Raw genomic sequence first — 24,095 nt, forward strand, 5'->3', positions numbered from 1 at the left:
GCACTTTTTTTTTTTTAATTAAAATCACTGATGCAGGACATCTGATTTGCTACTGTTTCCATTTTCTTTGTTTAAAGGATCTCCTTTCTGGGTCCCTTGAGTTTCTCTATATGCCATCTCTTCCTTTTTGCTCAAAGGACGAAGAACACACAACACAGCTTTTCCTCCTTTAACAGGTCTTGGACTGGATGAGAAGGTGGCTATTCCAGGCATAGCCTGGAGGATTTGATTAAATATCTCCTCCTAAGAATGGAGAACAGCCAAAGATTAATATAAAACCAGTGTCTTTCAGTCTTTCTAGTGTTAATACTCTACAAACCATAAACTCCAGCATTCTTGAATTGCTATTGTAAGTGATTAGCTAAATCAAATGCTACAAATCCAGCTGACTGAAAAACCTGTCCACTGACCAGGCAGTTCTACAAACTCCATGTAACTAACCTAAGGCACGAAAAGCCTGCTAGTTTTAAATCCCTACTCTGCCATTGCATGGAGGGGCCACGATGGGCCCCAGGCTGCCCTCTTGCAACAACAGGTATAAAGCAGTGGGTTCAGGCATTGGCAGAGTCCTGCTTATCCCCCAAACTGTTAGCCCAGTGCGCTTCCCAACACTCACACTGTCACTTGGGGGTGATTAGAAAAATACACCTGGTTCAAGAGGTTCTGGGTCAGCTGGGCAGGGACCTAGGCCTAAGTAATTCCAGTATGGAACTAGAGTTGAAAACCACTGGACTGGTGCTGCCTTTTATCTGCTGATCAGTTATGTAACTCTAAAAGCGACACAGATATTCCATGAACTTATCCTGGGATTGTAAACTCACACTTTCTTGAAGATACTTTGACTTTATATATGATGCCTTACAGGCATTTATAGAGGAAACAAACTTTAAAACAATGAATCTATAAAGTTTCTAGTTTTCCTATTTAAATGTTAGATAATCTACAATTTGTAAAACAGAATTGTATATAGCCTTTTAAATATGAAGTAGAATGTTTTCACATGGCAGAATATTTATTACAATGGAAAAAGTAACGTATATACAGTATGCTTGCATTTTGAAAAACAAATTGGAAAGCTGTGATCATCATTGGGTGGAACTATTGTCACTTTTCTTTGCCTTTACAGTTCCCAGATTTTCTACAATTGTATTTTAGTTAGATCAGAAAACAACACAATTACTCATACCTGCTTCTACTTACCACTTTATTTTCTGGCTCTTCTACATTCTTCCCTTTCTTTACAGTAATTTGAACTTTGTATTTTTTTTCAATCCACTGCCGAATCTGTTTATTCTTTGTGTCCAAATCATGTTGTCCAATATTTGAAGAAAAAGTTAGTTCCTTTGTCAGAGTCGGTCCTAGTTTGAAACAGGGAGACTTGGTGCTAGGACTATTTACTATCCTGTTTGTGAGCCCTGAACAGCGCGCTCATGGACTTCCTAAAATCTTGGGTTGCCACTGGGCCTAACGGTCCTCTCCCCTGACCTTGGTTTCACAGACCAGTAAATACTTGTTTAAACAGGGGAGACAAACACAAAGGTACCAATATTTTGCCTGCCAAGCAAGGGTATTTAAATATGAAATACCTCCATTTATTGTTACCATCATTTGATGAAAGAACACCAAAAGAATGGTCCTTTTAAAAGGAACACGTTTAGCTTTGATAAACTTGATTATCCTTATTTTTCTTTGTGATGTGATAAGTGTTGGGGAAGTACTCTTCTCTGCTCATCCTTTTATGATTCCCTCCGAGCTCCAGTGGGGTTATCCAGACCACAGACGAGGGGGAGCCCCCTACATCCTGCACTCATTCTGTCTGGAAATCCTGACGATTAGAAAATAATTTCACAGGGAAGGAACAGATTATGCATTAAAGGCACTAGGACAATTGAGAAGCTTCATATGGAGGGAAGTTAGATTTCAACCCACACAAAAATCTTCCCATTGATGTAGAGGCCTGACCACCGCATTGTATTTCTGAAACTGATGTTGAATAATACTGTATGTCAACTATAATTATATATACATATAACCTCGGGACATGGAGTAGAGTGCGGGAACGGATTCAATGGAATTGTAATAGATAAGCATGATATGGGGGTGGGAGGGCAGTGGATGGGGGGACGGGGGTTGTTACTTTGTGAGGGTGATAAGGGTAACTATTGCATTGTTCTGTACACCTGAAACTAACAATAAAAAAAAATTTAAAAAAAATCTTCCCAGATGGACTGTCTAAATGTGAAAAAATACAACTTTTAAACAAATAGAAGAAAGGAAAGGACATGTTTATGACCTCAGGATAAGGGAAAAACTAGAGTGAGAAATCTAAGATAAGGTTTTGCATCATACAGAATAAAGACCCCTATAAATCTGGAAGAAAAAGAAACCATTGATGTAAGAAAAAAAGGAATATGAATAGGAAATTTCCTAAGAAAAAATAATATGAAGAGGAAAGGCAAATGATGAAAGGAAATACAAATTAAAACACTAAGATATGGTTTCTCACCCATTAACATGACAAAAATTAGAGTCTGACAGCACCAAGTGTGGGTAAGGATGCAAAGAAATTTAGAAATTTCACACAGTGCTGCCGATTTGCCCCATGGAATCGAGCACACACAAAGAGACACTGATGCATATGCTCATTGTTCATAATAATGAAAACTGGAAATACGCCCAAGGGCCATGGAAATGCACTAACAAAGCTATGGTATATGCTTACGATGAAATGTCATCTGGTAATTATAAGTTAGCTACAGCTGTTATAGAAACATCTTGAAAACAAAATGTGCCATTTACAATTTGATACAAAATCATTCTATTATACTTTGTGGCTGTGCCTGTAATGAGTTTAACAGCATGGACAGGATCTACACACTGAATCTGCAAGAGTGAGCGAGGGCCTCTGGGGAGGGAAGGAGGCTGGAACAGAAGGGAGCACAGGGGACCTCAACTTTTCTGTATTTTCTTTAAAGAAACCTGAAGTATGATAATGGTTGTTCATTTTGGATGGTAACAGTTTATTATATTTTTTTGTATGCTTTTAATTTCCAAAATAAGTAATTTTTCTAAGAAGAGTTCTTTTATCAACACTTTCTTGCTTTCTACCAGTTGGTCCTAGTTTCCCTATGAGGACAAAGTAAATCGTCTTCTCCAGTGTGTTCAGCAATTTTGTTGTGTCATAGTTTGGGGCCCTTACCACCCTCGTTGGCCTCTTTGGAAAATATTGTGTTTTCCAGTCAACATCCTTGTTAAGTGTGGTGTTACAATCTAAGCCACACAAGGTGTGATTTTCTCAAGAAGCAGCCCCAGCCAGCACGTCTTCCACTGAACAATCTTAATCAACAGCACTTAGGAATCATGAAAAACAAACATCTTCACTTAATATCTAGTTCGGGGCTTCTATAAGGGTTAAATGGCAAGAGCCTTGTAAGGTGACTGACAAAATACGTAAATGAGTGTCACTACCAGTATTTTAACAAAATGGGAGATGCTCTGTGAATCACTTCAGTTTAGAAAGTGCTTCCATGTAATTAACCAAACACCTGCATTTTAGAGACGAGATAAAAAAAGAAAAAAAAGGAGGTTGGATGAGGGGCCCAGGACAGGGATAAGAACTCGACTGCATCTCTCCCAAGTCTCATCTCACAGCCCTCAGTCACTCTGCCTGCCTGGCGTTTGGAGACCACGCAAAGGACAAATGGGCTGCAAGAGCTCCTATTATTTCGGTGTTTATCTCTCATTTTACACAGGTTTAAAGCAAGAAATGATAGACACAGGAGACAAAGGAAAAGGAAAATAAAGGACTAGAAATAAGTGAGGGATGGAAAAAGGCACTAGAAACAGTGGTGAAACTGAATTTCCAGTTTTCCACTCCCCATGTCACAAGGCACCGGGACAACGCCCAATGTGAGCTGCTGAAGTGCGGTTCTAGGGGACTTGGGGCAGAGGGCGAACCACCTACCAGGTGCAGGCCTAGCCTTTTCCCTCTCTCTCAGTCTCAGGCGCTCTTCGTGAATCTGCGTCCCGGTCATGAGCTGGTACTCTGGGGGCTCCGCACTGCTGTTCCTTTTCACAAGTCGCAGGTCTCGCTCGTCCATGAGTCGAATCACGTCAGCTCGGTGCATGCTTCCCAAATCATTGCCCTTCTCATCAAATATATGAATGATCCGCTCACTAATTTTCCTTCCAATGTTACTAAAAGCAGTTTCGTTCTTTTTGCTCTTTTTTCTTTGCTCCTGGGTATCTTCAGTACTAAAAGCTTTTGCATGAATTAGGTTGGACAGTCTTGGGGCAGAAGCAATAAGGGACAACGGTGTCTTCTGCACGATGTATATGCCAATACATCTTCTAATACAATTATTTCCAGTCTTTATGATTTGTAATGTTAACGTCTTTAGAAAAAGAGCAGCCATCCTAAAAAATAGGGAGAAAAGTCCATGAAAATTCAGCCACTTGTTCTTGTGGTTTGATGTTGTGGTACATGGAGGGTGTTGTATGAGGCTGTGGGAACTCTGTCATCTGTGAACATTACAGATCTGTGCACAGGAAATTTATACCAATAACATGGACCATCAGGTGACCATGGTCACACTAATTCATGGTGGTACTGTACCCACTACAAGTTCTTGTTAGAATAAGCCACATTGGCACAGTGCTTCGGTCTTCGTTTTTTTCTTTCCCATATACCTCATTTGATTCTGTTTCCTATGGATCTTACAGTGCCAACTTCAAAAGCAAAGGTCATCCAAAGGTTTATTAAGGAGGATGTAGTCTATAAAATCCTTGGTGACTCATAAAACATCGATTCATAAACTTAACAACTTATCAGTATATCTGATGGCATACAAAAGATAAGAGCACTATTTGGGGAACTCTCTCTCCATAAGGAAAGCTGACCCACTGGAAGAACTAGGTGAGACTATTGGAAAGGACATACCTTGACGTTAATCAAAGTGCTGACCTCAAACATAAAGCTCACTTGCAGGGTAAGTAAGGCTACCAAATACTAATTCAGTACTAAACACAGATGACGATACTGGTTTTCCTTCAGTTGTAGGTGCTGCACTTATAAGCAGTTTTGCTTGTTAAGTTGCTTTTCTGCTATAATAAGTGTCTCTCTCCTTCCATTTACACATTAGGTAAAGCTTAGAAGTGCAGGCGAAGGAGGGATGACAGGACCCATTCATCCCCTAATCTAGGGTTTACTGACAAACACTAGAGCATCAAGAACTCAGAGGTGTGCCTTGTCAAGGATGAAAGAGGAAAGGATGAGGCGCCTTAAGCTGTGCTTCTCAAAGAACGTTTCCAGGGTCACCTGCATGAGCATCACCTGGGCTGTTTGTTAAAATTAGAAATTCCCTCTGGTCCCAAGCTTTGATCCCACCTGTCAACCCACTGATCCTGTCTGCCACCACCACCCATGACCCTTGTTAACAGTATTATGGGGGGGAAAAAAAGCACAGTAAATTGAAAAGGAAGTGATGGGATGTACATCACTTTCCTCCTTATATAGCTTGATAACACCCACATTTACTGCTCTGGCTTCAACCTCTCCCCTGAATTCCAAACATGTAGTTAATTGCCCACCCAACACCTCTACCTAGATACCCCACAGTCATGTCCCAAACTGAATTCACCATCTTCCACCCTACACTCGCTCCTCCCTCAGTCTCCCCTGGCTCATACAGTGACAACACATCCTTCTGGGGGGGCAGGGAGCAGGGGGCAGGCCAAAATGGCAGTTATCCTTGACTCTTCTCTTTCTCTCAGCAATTCATCAGCAAGTCCTGTTCAACCTCTAAAATACAAAGGGTGCCAAAAACATGTATACACATTTTAAGAAAGGAAAAAACTATTAAAATTGTAATAGTCAATACATATCGATAACAAAAGATGAGTACAAGCCATGTTTGACTTCTGCAATTACAAGAGGTTACCATCAGCGTCCAGACACTTCTGATTATGGCGAACTACTGCTTGAGCAACGCAGACCAGTCCACTTGTATACATTTTTTTGGCACCCCTGATATATCCAGGATCTAATCGCTTCCCACTTTTTCCATTGCTACCACCCTGCTCCAAAAGTGCCATCATCTCTCCCTGGGTTGCGGTACAGGCCTCCCGACTCGTCTCCCTGCCCTGCCCTCGCCCTCTGTAATTTATCACCCCCACAGCACTCAGAGTGATCCTTTTATTATAAAATGAGTAAGTCAGATCATATCCCTCCACTGGCTCCCATGCCAGGGCAAAAGCCAAGCCCACATAGGGCCTACAATGCCCTCTGTGACCTGGCCCCCACCTCCCTCTGCCCAAAGCACTGACCCCTTCCTCCGGGTTCTTGCGTCCAGGAGTTCTTTCCTTCACAGTGCAGCTCATTTACTTCAGGTCTCGCTCAAATGTTACCACTCCGCGAGGCCATCCCTGTCCACTCTTTCTACCATGGCACTCCATCACTTTCAAACCCATTACCTAGCCTTTTAACAGAATTCACTGCCTGACATATTACATATTTATTTACACGTAAGTTTATAATCTCTCCTCACTAGAATGTAAGCTTCGTGAAAAAATGTAACTTGTCCATTCTGTTCACTGCTGTGTTCCTAGCACTGGTACTTAGAACCTGGGTCAGTACGTCCATGCTGAATGAATATATGAGCCAAGGGGACCAGCCAGGAGGGATGGCAGTGTCTGCTGGCATCTAGCCTCTAGGTCTTCAGATGTGTCATGTCCCACCAACCACACCAATGTTGGCCGGCTGCACTCTTCACATTTCTAGCTGGTATGTCAGATGCCACCTCTCAGTGACATCGATGGCCAGATCACAGTGAGTGAGATGAATTGACTGGTCCTTAACTGAATTCTAGCTGTAGATGTTGTAAAGGCTCTAAGGTGGGGCAAACTGCATTTTAAATAGCTGAGATAGTGTTTAATAAAACAGTCAGATATTTGTTGGTGGAGGAAGTGAAGTCCTCCAAACCAAAAAAGCAGAAAAGTTGAAGCGATCAGAGAAGACTTTTTTTCCATTTAGCATCAGAAAAATAGCAGGAGTATCAAGTTGCAAATTTCACTATGAGTTAGGATGAAACTACCAGTAACAGATGAAAGCTAATGTGCCCTGTGAACTATCAACGTATTAAAACAGAAAATATTATTTTGAAATGTAGGACTTTTAAGAACAAGTAAGCAAATAAACTAGGCATAGGAAAAAGATGAAATTTATAAAAACCCTGGTTATTTGAGGTTGAAGATATACTGATTTTTTTTCCCTATTCTTCCTAAATAATTATTTCTCAAAAATTTGTATAAGAAGGAAGTATTTTTATACTTGTAAATAAATTACTACATTTACTTACCAAATATTTCAGAAAAATGATGTAAAATCTTTTTAAACTTTAAAAACACTTCCCAGGAAGAGAAAAAGGTAAAATGGAAAAATACTGTAACTACAGTATATGCTTTTTTAAAAAGTTCTTTACCATTATTCAAATTTTAAAAAGCTTTACATTTTCTTGACTTACACAGCAATTAAGCTTCAATACTAGTTAAATTTGGCTTTTAAGCAGCCAAGTTGAAGATGTGCACGCTTCTTCAAAATAAGCTTTTCAGAGATAAAATTATAAATACAAAGTTAAGAAAAAAATGTGTTATTAAATTTGAAGCGCAATATCCACATAAATTCAAATAATTACAATAGTTTTTATTAGAAAAATTTTCAAACCTATACAGAAAGAACAGTGTAATAAAGCCCTCAGCATCCTAATTAATTAGCAGCACGTGGCTACACTTGCTTCACCTCTATCCCTCAACTATTCCTACCCCCATCCATCCATGAACTATTTCAAAGGACATCTTATCTCATCAGAATACGTCAGTTATGTCACCTCCAAGAGTAAGGACTCTTCTATTTTTTTAATAACCACAATAACATTATCCCAACTAATAATCATTCCTTTGTGTCATCAGATATCAAGTTTTCAGATTTCCCGGACAGTGTTAAAATTTTGTGTGCATTTCATTTACAGTTTGGTAACATGAAGGACCACCCACTGGCCAGATGTGTGATAATTTAAACATTAATGACTAAAATTCATTTCAACACACTGAATATGCAAAAATCTATAAAAAAAAGAGATTATTTGCCACAACTATACATGACTGTTATCCTGACCCCTTACTTTGAAAATTAGTAATTAAATAAGAACTAAGCATTTATCCTACCTTTTTAGGAAGAACTGGAGTCATCCCCAGCTGATGAAGAAAAGCTCTTCTTCAGAGAATGCCAGCTAATAAATGGAGAATAAAAGTAAAAGTAATTTAAAAATTGCCACTTTGCCACCTCCAATCAAAACACTGATTCGGGCAAGGATGGATACAAAAAGCATTAGGTAAAAAGCTGATGAGGAAGAGGGCCGGCTGAGTGGCTCAGTTGGTTAAGAGCTCGCTCAAGAGTTTGAGCTCTGAGCAACAGCGGTTCGAGTCAGCCCGAGCTGAGCAGCCGTGAGCTGCCAACAGGTGGCGGGATGGCTCAGCTAAAAAAAAAAAAAAAGCTGATGAGGAAATAAGGTATTCAAGTGGTGCCAAAGGGTGACCCAAAGATGATTTCCAAACTGAAACAGGAAAAACACTCTGGCTGTCACTCTCCTAACCAAGGGTCAGTCTCAGCATCCCGATGGTGGACAACTTGACATCCCAGTGCATATGTCATTGTGTGACACGGCTTGTGGAGGCACCTTCTATGAAGCTATCCTGCCAGCAGGTTAACCTGACCTGGTCCAGCCTCCAGACGTACCTTCCAGATTCCAAGGAATACAAGATTTAGTAGATATCATCACCAGGGGTGGGTCCCATCCTGTAAGAAATGAAATTGCTTACATGTATTTTGAAACTATGCAGACTGAGGAGTGAAAATAACTTTTATTATTTGTTTAGTCACTGCTTTTCTTTCTTATATTTCTGATATTCACAAGCTCATATTGACATCTGTTCTTTCCAGGGAGGTTGGATCAAAGTGACATAGATTCTAGTGGTTTAAGTATTTGTGAAATTAATTTTGCCAATTCCTATGACTTTAAATCTGTTTCACACTTTCCAAAGGAGTTTCACAAAGTCCTTGCTTCTGTCTGCAGACCTGCAAACTGTCCCACCTGCCCCCTTCCAGCCCCCGTTGTGTAGCGTCAATGTGAGAGGACTGCACTTGTGGTCACCAAGACCTCACATCACTGTCCCTTGGTTCTGGTTTTGCTCTTCCATAAGGAGCACGAAGTACTCTCCACACCTATGTTAGCTGTTTAAGAGCTAATACACTGATTTACAACACTGGAAAAAGCCAATAATATCTTTGGCTAATTACTTAACCACCATTTTTTAGCTATAAAAATTTTAATTTATTTTTTTTTGGTTATTTTATTGAAATAACCTAACAACAACCCAGGAAATGTTTCTTAAAAAGCTTTTACATTCAGAACCAAAGGCTCAAAATTACAAGTTGGATTTATTCCTGTCAATCTTCTAAATGGTCATTTCTGTCTCCCATAACTCCCTCAGTGGCCAGCATTCTGGTCCATTCAGAACCATGTGTGGTCTTTTCCACTTCTACTCTCCCTCACTCTCATAGCTAACCCAACACCAAGTCTCATCAGATTTACTTCCTAATACCACTCAAATCCATCCACTTCTTTCCATATCTATTGCCACCACCCTAGTTTAACTTACCATCCATCTCCTTTGGATTCCCATCAGTCTGCTGACTAAGCTCTTAGACCACACTGGAATTCGGCAGTCAGCTCTCCCCTCTGCACTGCTGTCACCATACCCAATACCCTCCCCACCTTAAGATTGCCCCTCACTAGGCCAAAAGGCCCTTCCCACTTCTCCAGCCTCCTCCTATACAAACTCTTTTGCCTAAACCATACTGGCTGTTCAGATTCTTGAAATGCTCTTCCCTTGGTTTAGGAAACATCAGATCACTGCCTAGTGCCATCTTTCTCAGAGTATTCTGATTACCTCCCAGATCTCCCGCTACTCACTTCGCTCCCATTTGTTTGAGCTCAACATTAAATGCTTCCACAGTATAGTTTATCTTTCCCTTCTATCATTTACCACAATTATAATTTAGAAATTATCTTATTAGTTTCTCTCCTTCGGTAAACAGTAAGTTCTATGAAGCAGGGACAGAATCTGATTTATTCTTTGTTGTATTGTGCCTTGCACAATAAATAGTAGTTGATTTTCCTCCACTCTGCTTTCTTAGACTGAGGCCTTTTATAACATGTACTTGACACCGCAGCTTTTCAGTAAAAACACTTCTTTCAGAAGTCTTATGCTACTGAGCCTACTAAATGATAAATGGGGGAAAAGAAGAAATCCCAATCACTTCTCAACATTCCCCACTACGGATCCACCAGCAGCTTTTGCTTGGCCAGCCTTTCCTGCCCAGACGCAGAGCACCGGTACGCAGGCCGGGCACGCTTCCCAGCAGCGCGGACTCGGTCACCTGCAACAGCGGTGGCCACGCCCACCCCAAGATGGGGCGTAGGACGCTCGGTGTGCGTGCATGCGGGCGCGTACGTGGATCAGAATGACCGGGTGGGATGTCCAAGGGACTGAAGGGCAGGCACCGCGTGTGGGTCCTGCGACTCACGGATGCCCGGGCAGCAGCGTGGCCCCAAAGACGGATTTACAGCCCGGCCGATTCCCCGACCCCACGGCAGGGCCTGCGGGGCCTCTCCGCGCTGCGCCTGGCAGCATGGGTGGCACTGACCTTCCAGGGACGCGGCCGAATGCAATGCCGCTTCCTCTGCAGGCACGTTCCTAAGACCACGTTCTCCCACGGCAGGTCCCCTCACCCACGCAGCGTCCCTCGCCTTTAGCGTTCCCGTGCCGGGGCGGCAATTGGTAAGGTTAGGCGAGGGAGCAGCAAACGGGCTACGCGCCTAGACCCCTTCGCTCTCCGTAGTGGGCGGGCCGAAGGCCCGCCTCTTAAAGGAAAGGTGACCTGGGGAAGGGTGCTTTGCCGGCGCAACAGATAAATCCCTCCGACAAAAATAAAATAAAATTTTAAAAAATGCAGAGGGCGAGGGGCTGTTCCTGCGGAGAAATTGCACTGACCTGGCTCCTGTGTCTCCAGAGGTGAGAATAAGACCGGTGTGTCAAGTTTGTGTGGCAATCAGAGCTTCCCTTCCCCTAGTTACATTACGTCGACTCCCACCTCTCTGTGGCTACATTCCCACTATGGCTAGTAAAGAACTTTCAGAAACGTCATTTGTATTTAATAAAATATGTCATAAATGTCTTCCTAATTATCCTGAGTCGGGAGTACTGCCCCTGTGTTGCAGGCGAGCAAACAGACTCAGGAAGTAAAAGGCCCCCCTTGGTTCCCAGGTAACGCGCGGCATGCTGGCCCCACCTGAGCGCTGAATCACCGCAGACAGGACGCAGATGGGGCCGGGACGTGTGACATTCGAGAAATGTAATTGAAGAGCTTCAAATAGGTCGGCAGTTATACTAAGGGCAGAACTCAGTAGAGCAGCACTCAACCTTGGGTGCATCCCAGTGCTCTGGTTTCTCGCCTGCCTGTCTTTTGGAGGCCACCACTGGTTTCCGAGGCTGCTGACTGCTGTGTCCTCCGTTGGACTACTGATGTCAACCTCCTGCCCCGCTCACCTCTTTTTCAATAGGAAACTCCTCAGTGGCAGACTGAGAATTTCCAGTCCTGACTTAGTGGAGTCACCTAATTAGGGAATCCTTTCATTTATCATATGAGAGGAAATTACATTTATTGGGTACTTGTAGTCCAGTGGAACACATTGTTTTTATTTATTCTCTCTAAATAAGTTTAATCAGGTATTCTTTTATTACAGATGAGAAAACTATTTTAGCTTTAAATCGTTCCTTGAGGGAAAAAAAAAAAAAAGACCAAGTCTAAGTTTCCTCACCAGGTCCACTCTGTTTCCACATCAAGTCCCAGGCCTATCACATTAGACACAATATTTATTGAAATAGTGAAAACCCAGAAACAGTCATTTCTGTGACCCAAAGTCCAAAGTTAGTTATTTGCATTTTGGCCATTTCCAAGTTAAACAAGAAGAATTAGAGGTTCATTTTATTCTACCCAAGTTATTCCTTAATACCAAGATACAAGTTTGTTTAGTGGAGATACAGGGATAGAGTGACTACTAGCACAATACCTTGCAAATGTTAGGTTCTAAATAGGTGCTACACCTCTAGCATTTACCTGTGCATCTATCTGCCAGGCACTGTTCTCAGCGCTTTACTTCTATCAAGTCATTTCTTTTTCAGGACAAACTTATTACCCCATTTCACAGAGGAGGGAACTGAAGCATAAAGAAGAAAAATTTGTCCAAGATCACACAGCTAGCAGCAGAATCAAGAATAAAAAACCCAGGTGGCCCGGTGCCAGAGTTGGTGCTCTGACTGCTAAGTGTTCTTTATGCTGCTAAAGTGGTGAGTGAAGCAGTGGAGTGACAAATCTGTGAAGATTTTAAGTGGAGTGTGTCACATTAATTGAGTTTAATATCCAAACTAAGGACTTGAAATTTGGTAAGATTATTATTTGAATAAATCCACACTGAGTAATCCCTGGTAACTGGAGGTACCTGCCAGCATTCCTTTTGTAGCCCCTCTTTGAAAGCATATGTGTCCAGAGTAAATGACTTGGGAAATTTTCTAGACAGGCCATTGTCAGATGTCTCAACAAAAGGAGGTACTTTAGTGTTCCTGCAAGGAGATGAGCAGAAAAGGGTAGTGTTAACAGACATGTCCTCAGATAGAAGCCATTTTTTTTTTAATCTCTTGAACTCTGATCAGCTGCAATGAGACATGGCAGCTTTTAAAGAGTCACTGAGAGCCTTACTTTGAAGACCCTTGAATAAAGAGTAAAGCAGGCCACTGGCTCTTCCAGGACTCCTTCCTGTATTTATGACCTCTACTTGCTAAGGCACACATCTGGGTTTGGGAGAGTAATGTTAACTATACCACAAATCCTCTGTAAACTGTCTGCTTTCATATATGTATAAAAGGGGACTCTCAGAAGTGTATAGAGCTTTACCAATTGTTACTGTTTCTACCCATAATTTACGAAAAACACAAAAACAAACCCAAACTCCCAAATCCTCAAATCCTGGTGACTCTAAAACTTCAAAATTTCCCACCACAGAGTAATTTCCATGTTAACATCCATGGTTGGTCCCTGAACACATTTTTCCCCACAATGCATATATTGGTGTTTTGCTCTGATGAAGGATTAAAGGCTATATTCTGTCCCTCTCCTTGACTGTTAGCTTTCGAAGCCGCCCCTCTCTCCACTGTCATGAAGGGAACCTTTGAAATAGGGAGGCGTGGGAGACAGTTGCTTAGCCTGAGGTCATTGAGGTTCAATATATGTGTTCCATAAAGTACCCAATGGGTGATTTCTTTGAAAAGTTTTTAACACGCTAAGCTGTGTCTTCGTGATGCCACAATAACCGTAAGAGGCTAATCTTAAAATAGTCAAAATCTTGTGTTTATTTTGAAGTTAAGTAGATGTGACAAAGTGTGTATGGGTTCAAATATTAAACACACTCTTACACAGTTGTTAATGGATTATAGTTAGTTTATATACCCCGTCCTTCATTCGATTGTAAGCTGGTATCAGGGTAGTTTAGCTGAAGCGGGAATTGAAGCCTATTATGTGTAAGATCTTATGTAGTACCAACTAAATCTAGCTAAGAGAACTTGTCTTAAATGGCAGTACTTTCTCTTTAGTGCCAGTTTAATATTTGGTTGGTGCAAAAGTAATTGCGATTTTGGATCATGAATTTTAAATCATTACAGCTAGGCTCAAACACATCTTTTTTTTTAATTTGTAATTTTTTTTTAATTTTTAATTTTTTTTAAAGATTTTATTGGGGAATCAGGGAAGGGGAACAGATAAGTTGCTGTCCTTTTGTTCTTCAGTCTAGTTAAGGACGCCGCTTCACTGGCCCATGTTGGTATTATGATCATTAAGCTCTTCTCGGCTGGGACAATCGGTCGCTGGCCATTGGACAGCTGCTCATGGTAGCTCATGGCAGCCCACTGTAGCCCCACTGTAGCCTACGCTGTTGCCGGCCACTCTCGGCAGCCCAGCTCCAGGTTGAGCTGTTGTTCACCATCTTAGCTGTAGAGGGCGCAGTGTCACTGGCCCATGTGGGAACCTAACCCGCGGCCCTGCTGGTCAGAGCTCTCACTCCCAAGCCAATTCTTAAAAACGAGCTGCTTGGCCAGCCCCTGGAACACATTTTTATTAATCAAAATAGGAACCATTGCAATCAACACATTTTTGCCAATGAAAAATAAGTTTGTTTATTCCTGTAGCATAAAAATTCATGCTTTGGGATTTGATGAACTCTTGGAAAGCATTTTCTGCATCCTGCTGGTTGTAGAAGCATTTTCTCTGCAAAAAGTTGTCGAGATGCTTCAAGAAGTGGTGGTCAGTTGGTGAGAGGTCAGGTATGAATATGATGGATGAGGCAAAACTTTATAGCCCAATTCGTTCAATTTTTGAAGTGTTAGTTGTGTGACGTGCAGTCTGGCATTGTTATAGAGAAGAATTGGGTCCTTTCTGTTGACCAATGCCAGCTGCAGGCATTGCAGTTTTCGGTGCATCTCATGGATTTGCTGAGCATACTTCTTAGATGTAATGGTTTCACCAGGATTCAGAAAGCTATAGTGGATCAGACTGGCAGCAGACCACCAAACAGTGACCATGACTTATTTTTGGTGCAAGTTTGGCTTTGGGAAGTGCCTTGGAGCTTCTTCTAGGTCCAACCAGTGAGTTGCTTGTCACGGGTTGTCATATAAAATCCACTTTCCGTTGCACATCACAATCTGATTGAGAAATGATTTGTTGTTGTTGCATAGAATAAGAGAAGACGACACTTCAAAATGACAGGTTTTTTTTATTTGCGGTCAGCTCATGAGGCACCCATTTATCGATCTTTTTCACCTTTCCAATTTGCTTCAAATGCCGAATGACTGTAGAATGATCCATGTTGAGTTCTTCGGCAACTTCTTGTGTAGTTGTAAGAGGATCAGCTTCGATGATTGCTCTCAATTGGTTGTTGTCAACTTCGGATGGCTGGCCACTACGCTCCTCATATTCAAGGCTCTCGTCTCCTTTGCAAAACTTCTTGAACCATCACTGTACTGTACGTTCGTTAGCAGTTCATGGGCCAAATGCATTGTTGATGTTGCGAGTTGTCTCTACTGCTTTACGACTCATTTTGAACTAGAATAAGAAAATGGCTCACATTTGCTTTTTGTCTAACATAATTTCCATAGTCTAAAATACATATACAATAAACAGCAAGTAATAAGTCATTAGCAAAAAAGCATAAAGTGAGAAATGCGCATTAAAATGATGTATAACATAAACACATTTATTTAAGAATGTATTCCAATATCAAAGGCAAATTTCAACAATGCAAAAATTTCAACAATGTTTGCACCAACCTAATTTAAACTGAAGGTCCACACTCTCCTGAGTGTGTTTACAAACTTGTCAAAAGGGATGTAAAAAGCAAGGTGTACAGGGGCTTTGAGTGTGAAGCAATTCATCAAAAACCTAAATTGTTCTCAGCACAATACTGTGTGTCTATTCTCATGACATCTGCAAGCTGCAAGCCTTCTTACAGAATCTCTATCCTCAGGCAGAACTGTGATTAATCCATTCCAATCCTAAGCATCCATAGGCTTAAAAAAAAAGAAAACCCCTGGCAAGGAGATTCAGGTCATTTCAGTGTTTGTAAGGACTTAGGGAATTTTTCCTTTAAGTAACCTAGACCATCATATGGCTACTTAATGCTGCTTCCACAGAACAGCTGGAGAATAGGTGATGACCACACCTGAGTTAAAACCCTACATGAACTCTCAAGCCGTTCTTAGATTCAGAATAAATTTATCATGTGTAAGATTTCCCATCACACAAGATTTAATCATTTCTCTTGCCAAAAAGTGATGGCACCAATTATTAAAATGTGGTAGTTGTGAGTTAGCAAACTAAATTTGTCTAAAATGAAGGATATATTGTAATGAATTTTTTAAGATGCTTTATGACTGCTAAATAAAAGCATACATGAAGATAAAAGAGTGTTTATCTGTGAAAAATCTGGTGCAACTGAATAAAGCAGAAAATAGGTTCAAAAAAACAGCAGAGCCATGTGTTTCCATTTCAAAGGTACCAAGTATTGGGGTGATTCAGTTAACTTTGGTCATTTTGAAACTCTTAGTGAAAGTGATTTCCATTACCATCATAAGACATCATGCAGAAATATAAAAAGCTAGTGCAGGAAACCTTGCAAAATATACAATGTTTACTACTGTGCAAATCAAAGCAAAACAAGACCAAGTTATCAGCATTTTACATTTTAAATAAAATCCAGTAATGTTTTTAAATACCCATATGAGATCTTTGAGTCACAAGGATATTTAAGGAAGGCAGGACTGACAACAAAATATAATGTCAGTGATAAAACAAATTTGTACTTTCACTGTTTTCCATCTTTGAGGGAAATGGAATTAAAGGCAAATTATTCCATTTCGGAAAGTCCCTCAATGTGGAGTTTTACAAGCTTACTGTATAGGGAAGACTTTCCACTGTACGTTTTAGTCATCATTTGATTGCTTTCCCTCCATCCCCGAAAGTTGCTACAAAGATTTTAAAGACTATTTTGTTGGCAGCCTAGGATGCATCCATGACCTTACCAAAGTGGAAGTGAAAGCTCTCAGTTTTCTTTCTTTCTTTTTTTTTTGCAACAGTAAATCTACTAATTTTACAGTCAGTTGAACAGCAATAGATTGATTTGTTTAAAGACTGCCTTCACAAAGAAAACCTGAACTTCAGTGGCTTGAATGCCTGAAACAGCAGCATGATGGTTGAAGAGTAGACACCCTAACAACTTGCTCTAGGAGGCAGGCCGTCCACTGTCACCTGCTCCTCTGTACAGGTGCTGACCCCTCGGGTAGCAGGAAGGCTGGGCCTTTGTGTGCCACAGAGAAGGCTTTTCCAAGGACTGGGCCAGTTGTCTGCAGCAGCCACAGGAAGCAGAAGAAAGAAAAGGTCAAGGGCCACCGCGAAGGTCAGAATAGGTTAAATTTAGTTAACATCAGAGGTTATAGCTTTTAACAAGAGCTTAAAGAAAACTGATTCGAAGATGCAATTTGTTTCTTCTTTGTCAACCATTATTATTATTTTTTTTTACGCTATTGATAGTGACAGCTTAACAAAGTTTTTATAGGCTAGAGGTTTTCATCCTTTAGAGAATAAAGGACTGTGCTCCTAAAAAGAGGTGCAGGTGGGGGACTTTATAAAGCTTCCATGATTTTCAAATTGGGAGCTTTAAAATAGACTCCCTGCTTGGCTAAGTAAAAAATAAGCTGTGAGAGATGTTGAAAAAAATCCCCCATGCAGGGGTTCAAATTTCCAGAAGCTTCTTTTGTGTAGTTCACTTTCAACCATTCTAGCATAGCTTTCCCATTTGTTATTCAAAATTACCAAAGAGGCCTTCTCTTAAGCTTCCCCTATGTGTATTTCTTTAAATTTAGAGTACAATACAGGACAGAACCGGTTGTTTCTTGCATTTCTATGTAAGCAAAGAAGATGGTCACAGATTTCTGCATATGTCCTTTATGTTCTTTTTTTTTTTTTTAAGATTTTTATTGGGGAATTGGGGGATGGGAACAGAGCTGGGGAATTGGGGGTAGGGGAACAGACAAGTTGCTGTCCTTTTGTTCCTCAGTCTAGTTGTGGAGGACGCTGCTTCACTGGCCCAAGTTGGCACCATCATTGTGCTCTACCTGGGCGAGGCAGATCAGTCGCCGGCTTCTGGACGTCTGCTCACAGCGGCTGCTGGCTGCTCACGCTGGCTGCTGGCTACACACGGTAGCCCATGGCAACCCACTGCCACAGGGGCTGCAGCCTACCCCATCGCCAGCGACTCAAGGCAACCCAGCTCCAGGTCGAGATGTTGTTCAGCATCTTAGCTGTAGAGGGCAGTGTCACTGGCCCTCATATGTGGGATCCGAACCGGGGCCCTCTGGCGTCCCAAGCCAGCTCTTAACCAATGTGCCACTCGGCCGGCCCTCCTTTATGGTCTTATCATTATGTTAGTTACTACCCCACATTTTCTGTTCAAGGACTAAACTGTTATGGAAATTGTCCTTTCAAAAGAGAGCCATGTAAACCCTAGCTTAACAATTGAACATTCACCCCTTCCGATAGGTATGATTACATAGGACAATGTCAAGTGTTTTGCATCATACGAAGTCCTCATGTATCATTTAGCTGCATTTCTACAATAAATAAGAGGCTCACCTTTTTTTGAATGAGTTTATACATTCATTTAGCTGAGGTTTTAGATGCTAAACTTATATTTCCATGAGGCATGTTTTCTATCTGGTCAGCAAGGTCAACGTAATCTACACATTTAAGTGCTGTGCTATGATACACATTTGACATGTTTGTTTCAGGGATAGTGAAGACTCATTTCATTATTATTTGGGAAATAAGATGTTTTGTATAAGAGAATGTTTTGGGTACCTAAGCCTACCTCTCAAATGAACACAAAACATCTTACCATGTTGAATACACATATTTTATATACTGTATTACAAACTTTATTGCTTTCTGAAACATAGTATAATGAATATTTTTTAGAGAACAAGAGTATCATTATGACTGTACAATATTATATGGCGGTATATAATACAGTCACACCTGTATTAAATGCCACTTATACTATATGACCCAAACTATCATAGTTTTTGAATTTGTAATTCTACTTTTTATAGATTTTCTTACTCCTCTTTTGCCATTATACCATAAACTACTCTTTCTTTTTGCAATAATTGTCTACCTAGCTTTAAGAGTTATCCCAGGTTTCTAAATTTCAAGGGGACTTTTAGCTCTCCATCTCACCTTATTCCAAATCAGTCAACACACCATGACCAGGATAACCTTGTTTCAATAGAGTTCCATTCATACCATTTCCTTGCTAAAACAAACTTTTAGCAGTTTCCATGGCCTGCTGAATTGAATTGGTTGTGATTTTTCCATACTAGCATTTATCGCCCTCTGCAACCTATCTATAGCCTATTGTTCTTGACAAGTCCGTCAGTTTGTTCTGCCCAGACCCCTTTCTCGGCCTCTGCTCCTGTACACGGTCCCTGAAAGGGGAGCCCTACAGCCCCAAAGCCCTGCCCCCATGCCCTCTTCTTGTTCACAGCTGATTGGACCAGGGTAGAAGCCTGACCTTCAGGAAACCAGTCCACAGATGATGACAACTTGCAAATTCAAAGTGGGAGGTTTTCTGGGTGTCAGAAAGCACTTGTGGCAGATGTATTAATTGGTTATCCATCCTCTTCTTTGCCAGGTTTTAGCTGGGCACATAGCTGTCCAGAATGAAGACTGTGTGTATAGCCTCCCTAACAGGTGGGTGGCCATAAATCCACATTCTGGTCAATTGAATATATATATATATAAAATAATCTCTTTCACTCTCACACTTTAGATGACATATGACATGGTCACCTGAAATAAGCAGATATGTGCAACTTCCAGAAAGTTCTCTCAGGAGAGTGTGCTCTTCTCCACTTTCTCCTTTCTGCTGGCTGAAAGGTGGATGGATAGCTGGAGCTTGGATGGCACCCTGGAGCATGAGGGAGTCATGGAATGAAAACCATTCATGATAGAGCAACGAGATAGAAGGAGCTGGGTCCTAACACCATGACACTCCATGCCTGAATGTCTTGACTGTGACAGAGAAACAAGCTTGTATACTGCAGCCGGACCTGCTGCTAATCAACCCAGGACTTGACCTAGACAGTCTTATAAATTTATTGCATGACGCAAACCGATGCCACATACATGCTGGAGTTCTTCACTCAGATGAATTGGTTCAGCAGGGAGGAGAATGAAATAGACATGCAGAGAGAACCAGGCAGAAAGACACGGGACTGTGGGCCCTGTGAGAAGTGGGGGTAGGGGCCTTCATTTCTAACTTTCTCATTCCAGTCCCCACAGGTCCACTGGTCTTCATTTTTGTCTTGATATAACTCTAGGGTGAATTTTCTTATGGTAACTTTCTGTTCATTGCAACCAGCTATTTTTATAGCTTTAACCCTCTCTTCACTTACTACGGCCAAGAAGCTAAATGACAACTTGCTGTTCCCTAAACATATTTTGTGCTTCTCTGCCTCTGTGCCTGCTTGTGCCTTACATTCTACCTGAAATTCGGAACCATCTTTCAAGCCCAAGTAGCACCTCTTCTGTGAAGTCTTCCCTTAGCCCAACTGGATGAATTCCTCTCTTCTTTCGACCCCTGTCATTTTACATATGCCTATTCTGTGGCATTTCCTTTTATGTTGCCTAATATAGTGACTTGAGTGTTTGGCATATCCTGTCCTCTGCACCGTGAGCTCCTTAAAGGCAGGAATTGAACCATTCCCCCTTTTTCTGGTTTGTGTCATCTATAGCAGCCTGTCTAAGGTCTGCATCTTTAATGTACATTAAGTGTTTGTTGAACAGTTTGTGGGCTGTAAAATGCACAGCTAAGCCTTTTCAGATGGTCTGAAATAAGAGAAACAGACTGTCTTTGAATAAAGTGTATGAGCTTTGGGAAAGGACTTCGTGTGTTAGAGGCCTCCCTTGCCCTTTCTGGCTTTGAGCTAAGAGTACTTAATAAGAGAGCATTAGGCATTTTATTACAGTTTTAGGAGGAACTTTTCTCAATCACTGGGGAGCTCTGCTGAGGTCGGCATATTTTGTTGAAACAAACATCTATGCTAAGTAGCATGCTTAATGCTATAGTCGTTTACGATTACTGAATTTGAAGTACAGAAAGTCTAAACAATTTATGAAAAAAATCACAGAGAAAGTCTGTCTCATACAAGAGTTAACAACGAGGTCTTTGGATTTCCTTGGATTAATTACTACATTATGGACTCTAATTGCAATTTACATTCTATATCATCATCATCATCATCATCATCATCATCATCATTGTCAAAAGGATTATTAAGTGATCACACATGTAATATTGAGTTGACCTCATCACCTCTAAAACAGAAAGTACACACAATACAGTAGAAAACCCAGTCTAACCACTTCTTTCATTTTCGGTACATAATTGATTGATTTTTATGACTGCTTTTGTCAAATGTTTTGGTATTAACACTCACCATGAAAAATAGACATCGTAAAATGTAAAACGAATCTATGTGTAATTATAACTGTAAATTTAAATTATTGCTCTGAGAGCATGTGATAGAATCATGTGGACTAATGAAGAAAAAGTATGTGTGACTCATGTTTATGATGCATTATTTATAGACCAAAATTGGTAGCCTTTGGCAATTCATAGTGCCTCCATTCACACTCCGCCATCGTGCTGTGACACACTACTAGTGTGGGTAGGTTTTTATATTAACAATAGTTTAAGACATAAAAGTTGGCACTGGTTTTACTTATTTAATTTTATTTGTTACAAATTAGAATGGGTTTGAAGCTATTCTTATAATCCGCCTCTTGCTCACTTGCTTTCTTAGACGGGAGAGAGCTGCCAAGTAACGGGAATGCGTTTTGCCCCAGACCTGGTCGCTGGGCCACCGCCTGCTTCCTGGACACCCGCGTGTGGCCAGGGGGCTCTCACCTGTGCTTCATCACACATGTGGGGAGCTGCCCCCAAAGGGTGACAACTGATATCCTGAGCAAAGACGATGGCATGGATGAGAGGACAAAACCGGGGCTGAGAAACACATTCATACACATAATGTAAAAAGCAAGAGAAGGAGACACAAGACAGTGAAGAGTTGTACAAGTGGGATGGGGTCTGGAGAGCCACGTGGCTGGTTGCCAATAAGGCTTAGCAACGGGAGTGCAGCCCTGCAGCCCGTGATGGGTCAGCTGGTTTGGCTGCTGTGTGACTTTGGTCAAGTCACTTACTCTCTGTAAACCTGTTTCATCATCTGTTGCATGGGGATTACGAAAGTTTATTCCACATGGACTTGTTAACATTTAAAAAATGCACACACACACACACACACACACACACACACACACACACACAGAGTTCCTGGCACATAGTGCTCCACAAAAGTAATCTAAAGTAATCAACAGAAGGCATGCCTATGAAAAGTAAGTATGTCATTCGCAGAAAGACATGGACAAGCCTCGTAGGAACAACAGTACATTCAATTATATTGGCTGAATTTTCCCTGATTCCAAACCAATCTTTTTCTATTACCTTTTTATTTCCTTATTCGTAATGAGATTTAAAACTGGGTTATAAAACTAATCTTCCTTATTTCATTTTAATTTATTTTTCTTAGTACCTGTAGCCTGTGATAGCATGGCTTAATATTCCTAGGCTTCTTTGATTGAGTGAATCTTTTGTTTACAAGTAGCCTATTGATATGTATACATTTTTTTAGTTACTACCATTTCAAGGAAACTGAGTAGTTGAATTTACAATGGAAGTGCGATGACAAAAAAGCATTAATAAGTTTTAAATGTTGACAATGGATGAATTTAAGGATTTAAAAATTGAAAGAGAAATACAAATCAAAACCACAATGAGATACCTATTGGGGGTGGCTAGAATAAAAAAGAATAGCAATACCAAGTGTTGGCAAGGATGTGGAGAAACTGGTGCCTTCCTAAATTTCTGATGGAATGTAAAATGGTACAACTTTTCAGAAACAGTTTGGTAGTTTCTTAAAAAGCCAAACACAGACTTATCATATGACCTAGAAATTTCATTCTTAGGTATTCAAACAAAAGAAATGAAAACATATGTACACACAAAAACTTGTACATGAATGTTCATAGCAGTATTATTTACAATAGCCAAAAAGTGGAGATCACCCAAATGCTCATCAATTGATGAATGGGTAAACAAAATGTGGCACATCCATACAATAATGAAGCACAGATACAAGCTACAACATGGATGAATCTCACAAATATTATGGTCAGTGAAATAAGTGAGTCACAAAGAACATTTACTGTTTTTTTATATATGTGAAATATTCAAATTAGGCAAATTATATATAGAGACAGGAAGTAGATTAATGGTTGCCTAGAACAAGGAGTGGGAATAAAGAGTGATTATAAATAGAAAAGAGGTTTTCTTAGAGCGATGGAAGTGTTCCAAAATTAGATTGTAGTGATGGTTGCACAGCTCTATAAATTCACAAAAACTTGTTGAACTGTACACTTACAATGGGTTGACTTTATGGTATATAAATTTTATTTTTATCAATAAGGCTAATTTTAAAAAGCCAAGGGAAACATTATATTATAAGAAAGTAGTTAAAACATTTCAGGAACAATCTCATTGTATAAGATCATCATTTTACCAAATTTCTATTCTTAGTATTGCATCTATTTTACCCCAATGACATGTAAGATAGTGATTGGTATGTTAAATATGAACAGCATTTTTATTTCCCTAAAATTATTATTATGCAAAAAAGCGGTTTGTATTTATTTCAGTTTATGTGGTATTAGACGGGAATGTATTTATTTTCCTCAGTGAGTCAGTATCCTGTGGAATTGAGGGTACTCAGATCTCAGACTTTTGTCTTAGCAATTTAAAAATATAGTTTTAGCAGAATTTTCATGGAGTTTATGTTTAAAAATTATCATAATCTTAAAGTATCATTTTGGTTAATATTCTGATAGAATATTATAGAAGTGAAAATTAGAACACAGCTAAAATTTGTATTATGTTGTATATGAGTCAGTTTTAGATATTTTATAAATTCAGGCTGTGTGTCAATGAGATTTCTTTTATAAATTTACCTATATAAACAGTGCAGCTTATCCTTCCACCAGAGTACCTATTTCTTGTGTTCTTTTCAATAATTGACTAAAATAGTCTCGTGAGAGGAGGCTGGACTAGAGCGGGCCCTTCATATTCCAAGTGTTTGTGTGTCTCATGCCGCGTAGAAGCTGGGTCTAGAAATTATTCCTACAGATGCCACGAGATTTCTATTCTATCGATAGGTTCTTTGGTGGGAGTCTGGTCTCCCCGGTTTAAGAGGTTCTGTTGCCGTGT

The 24,095-nt window shown here is 40.5% G+C and overlaps 1 protein-coding gene and 1 long non-coding RNA gene across 5 annotated transcripts; one reads left to right on the top strand and one right to left on the bottom strand.

Annotated features, from left to right (window-relative positions):
• Positions 1 to 9: 9 nt before the first annotated feature.
• Positions 10 to 11,717, bottom strand: MTIF3 (mitochondrial translational initiation factor 3). 4 transcript variants are annotated; one of them, XM_019666058.1, is made up of 6 exons: positions 11,408 to 11,717; positions 8,792 to 8,851; positions 8,221 to 8,285; positions 3,965 to 4,416; positions 1,201 to 1,358; positions 10 to 243 (listed from the first exon to the last, which is right to left on the bottom strand). In XM_019666058.1, exons 4-6 carry the CDS (start codon positions 4,413 to 4,415, stop codon positions 25 to 27), a joined length of 828 nt encoding a protein of 275 aa, XP_019521603.1. In that variant the 5' UTR covers position 4,416; positions 8,221 to 8,285; positions 8,792 to 8,851; positions 11,408 to 11,717; the 3' UTR covers positions 10 to 24. The 4 variants fall into 4 exon arrangements, with proteins under 4 accessions (XP_019521603.1, XP_019521604.1, XP_019521602.1 ...); XM_019666059.1 differs by lacking the exon at positions 11,408 to 11,717 and adding an exon at positions 11,110 to 11,217; XM_019666057.1 differs by lacking the exon at positions 11,408 to 11,717 and adding an exon at positions 10,763 to 10,943.
• On the top strand, positions 11,047 to 22,583 carry LOC109395226 (uncharacterized). Its single transcript, XR_002126594.1, has 4 exons — positions 11,047 to 11,130; positions 12,301 to 12,465; positions 19,410 to 19,468; positions 21,583 to 22,583. It is a non-coding gene; the product is annotated as an uncharacterized LOC109395226 (long non-coding RNA).
• The last annotated feature ends 1,512 nt before the right edge of the window (positions 22,584 to 24,095 follow it).

The sequence above is a fragment of the Hipposideros armiger genome, unplaced genomic scaffold (assembly GCF_001890085.2).
Source record: "Hipposideros armiger isolate ML-2016 unplaced genomic scaffold, ASM189008v1 scaffold_459, whole genome shotgun sequence".
Lineage (NCBI taxonomy): Eukaryota > Metazoa > Chordata > Mammalia > Chiroptera > Hipposideridae > Hipposideros > Hipposideros armiger.

What these genes read in the sequence shown, in the direction of transcription:
- MTIF3 (XM_019666058.1), bottom strand. Translation starts at nt 4,415, where the DNA reads ATGGCTGCTCTTTTTCTAAAGACGTTAACATTACAAATCATAAAGACT. An exon ending in AAAGGCTAGGCCTGCACCTG is followed by an intron (nt 1,359 to 3,964) that starts GTAGGTGGTTCG and finishes GTTTCAAACTAG; the next exon opens with GACCGACTCTGACAAAGGAA. An exon ending in AAGAGCCAGAAAATAAAGTG is followed by an intron (nt 244 to 1,200) that starts GTAAGTAGAAGC and finishes CTCCATTCTTAG; the next exon opens with GAGGAGATATTTAATCAAAT.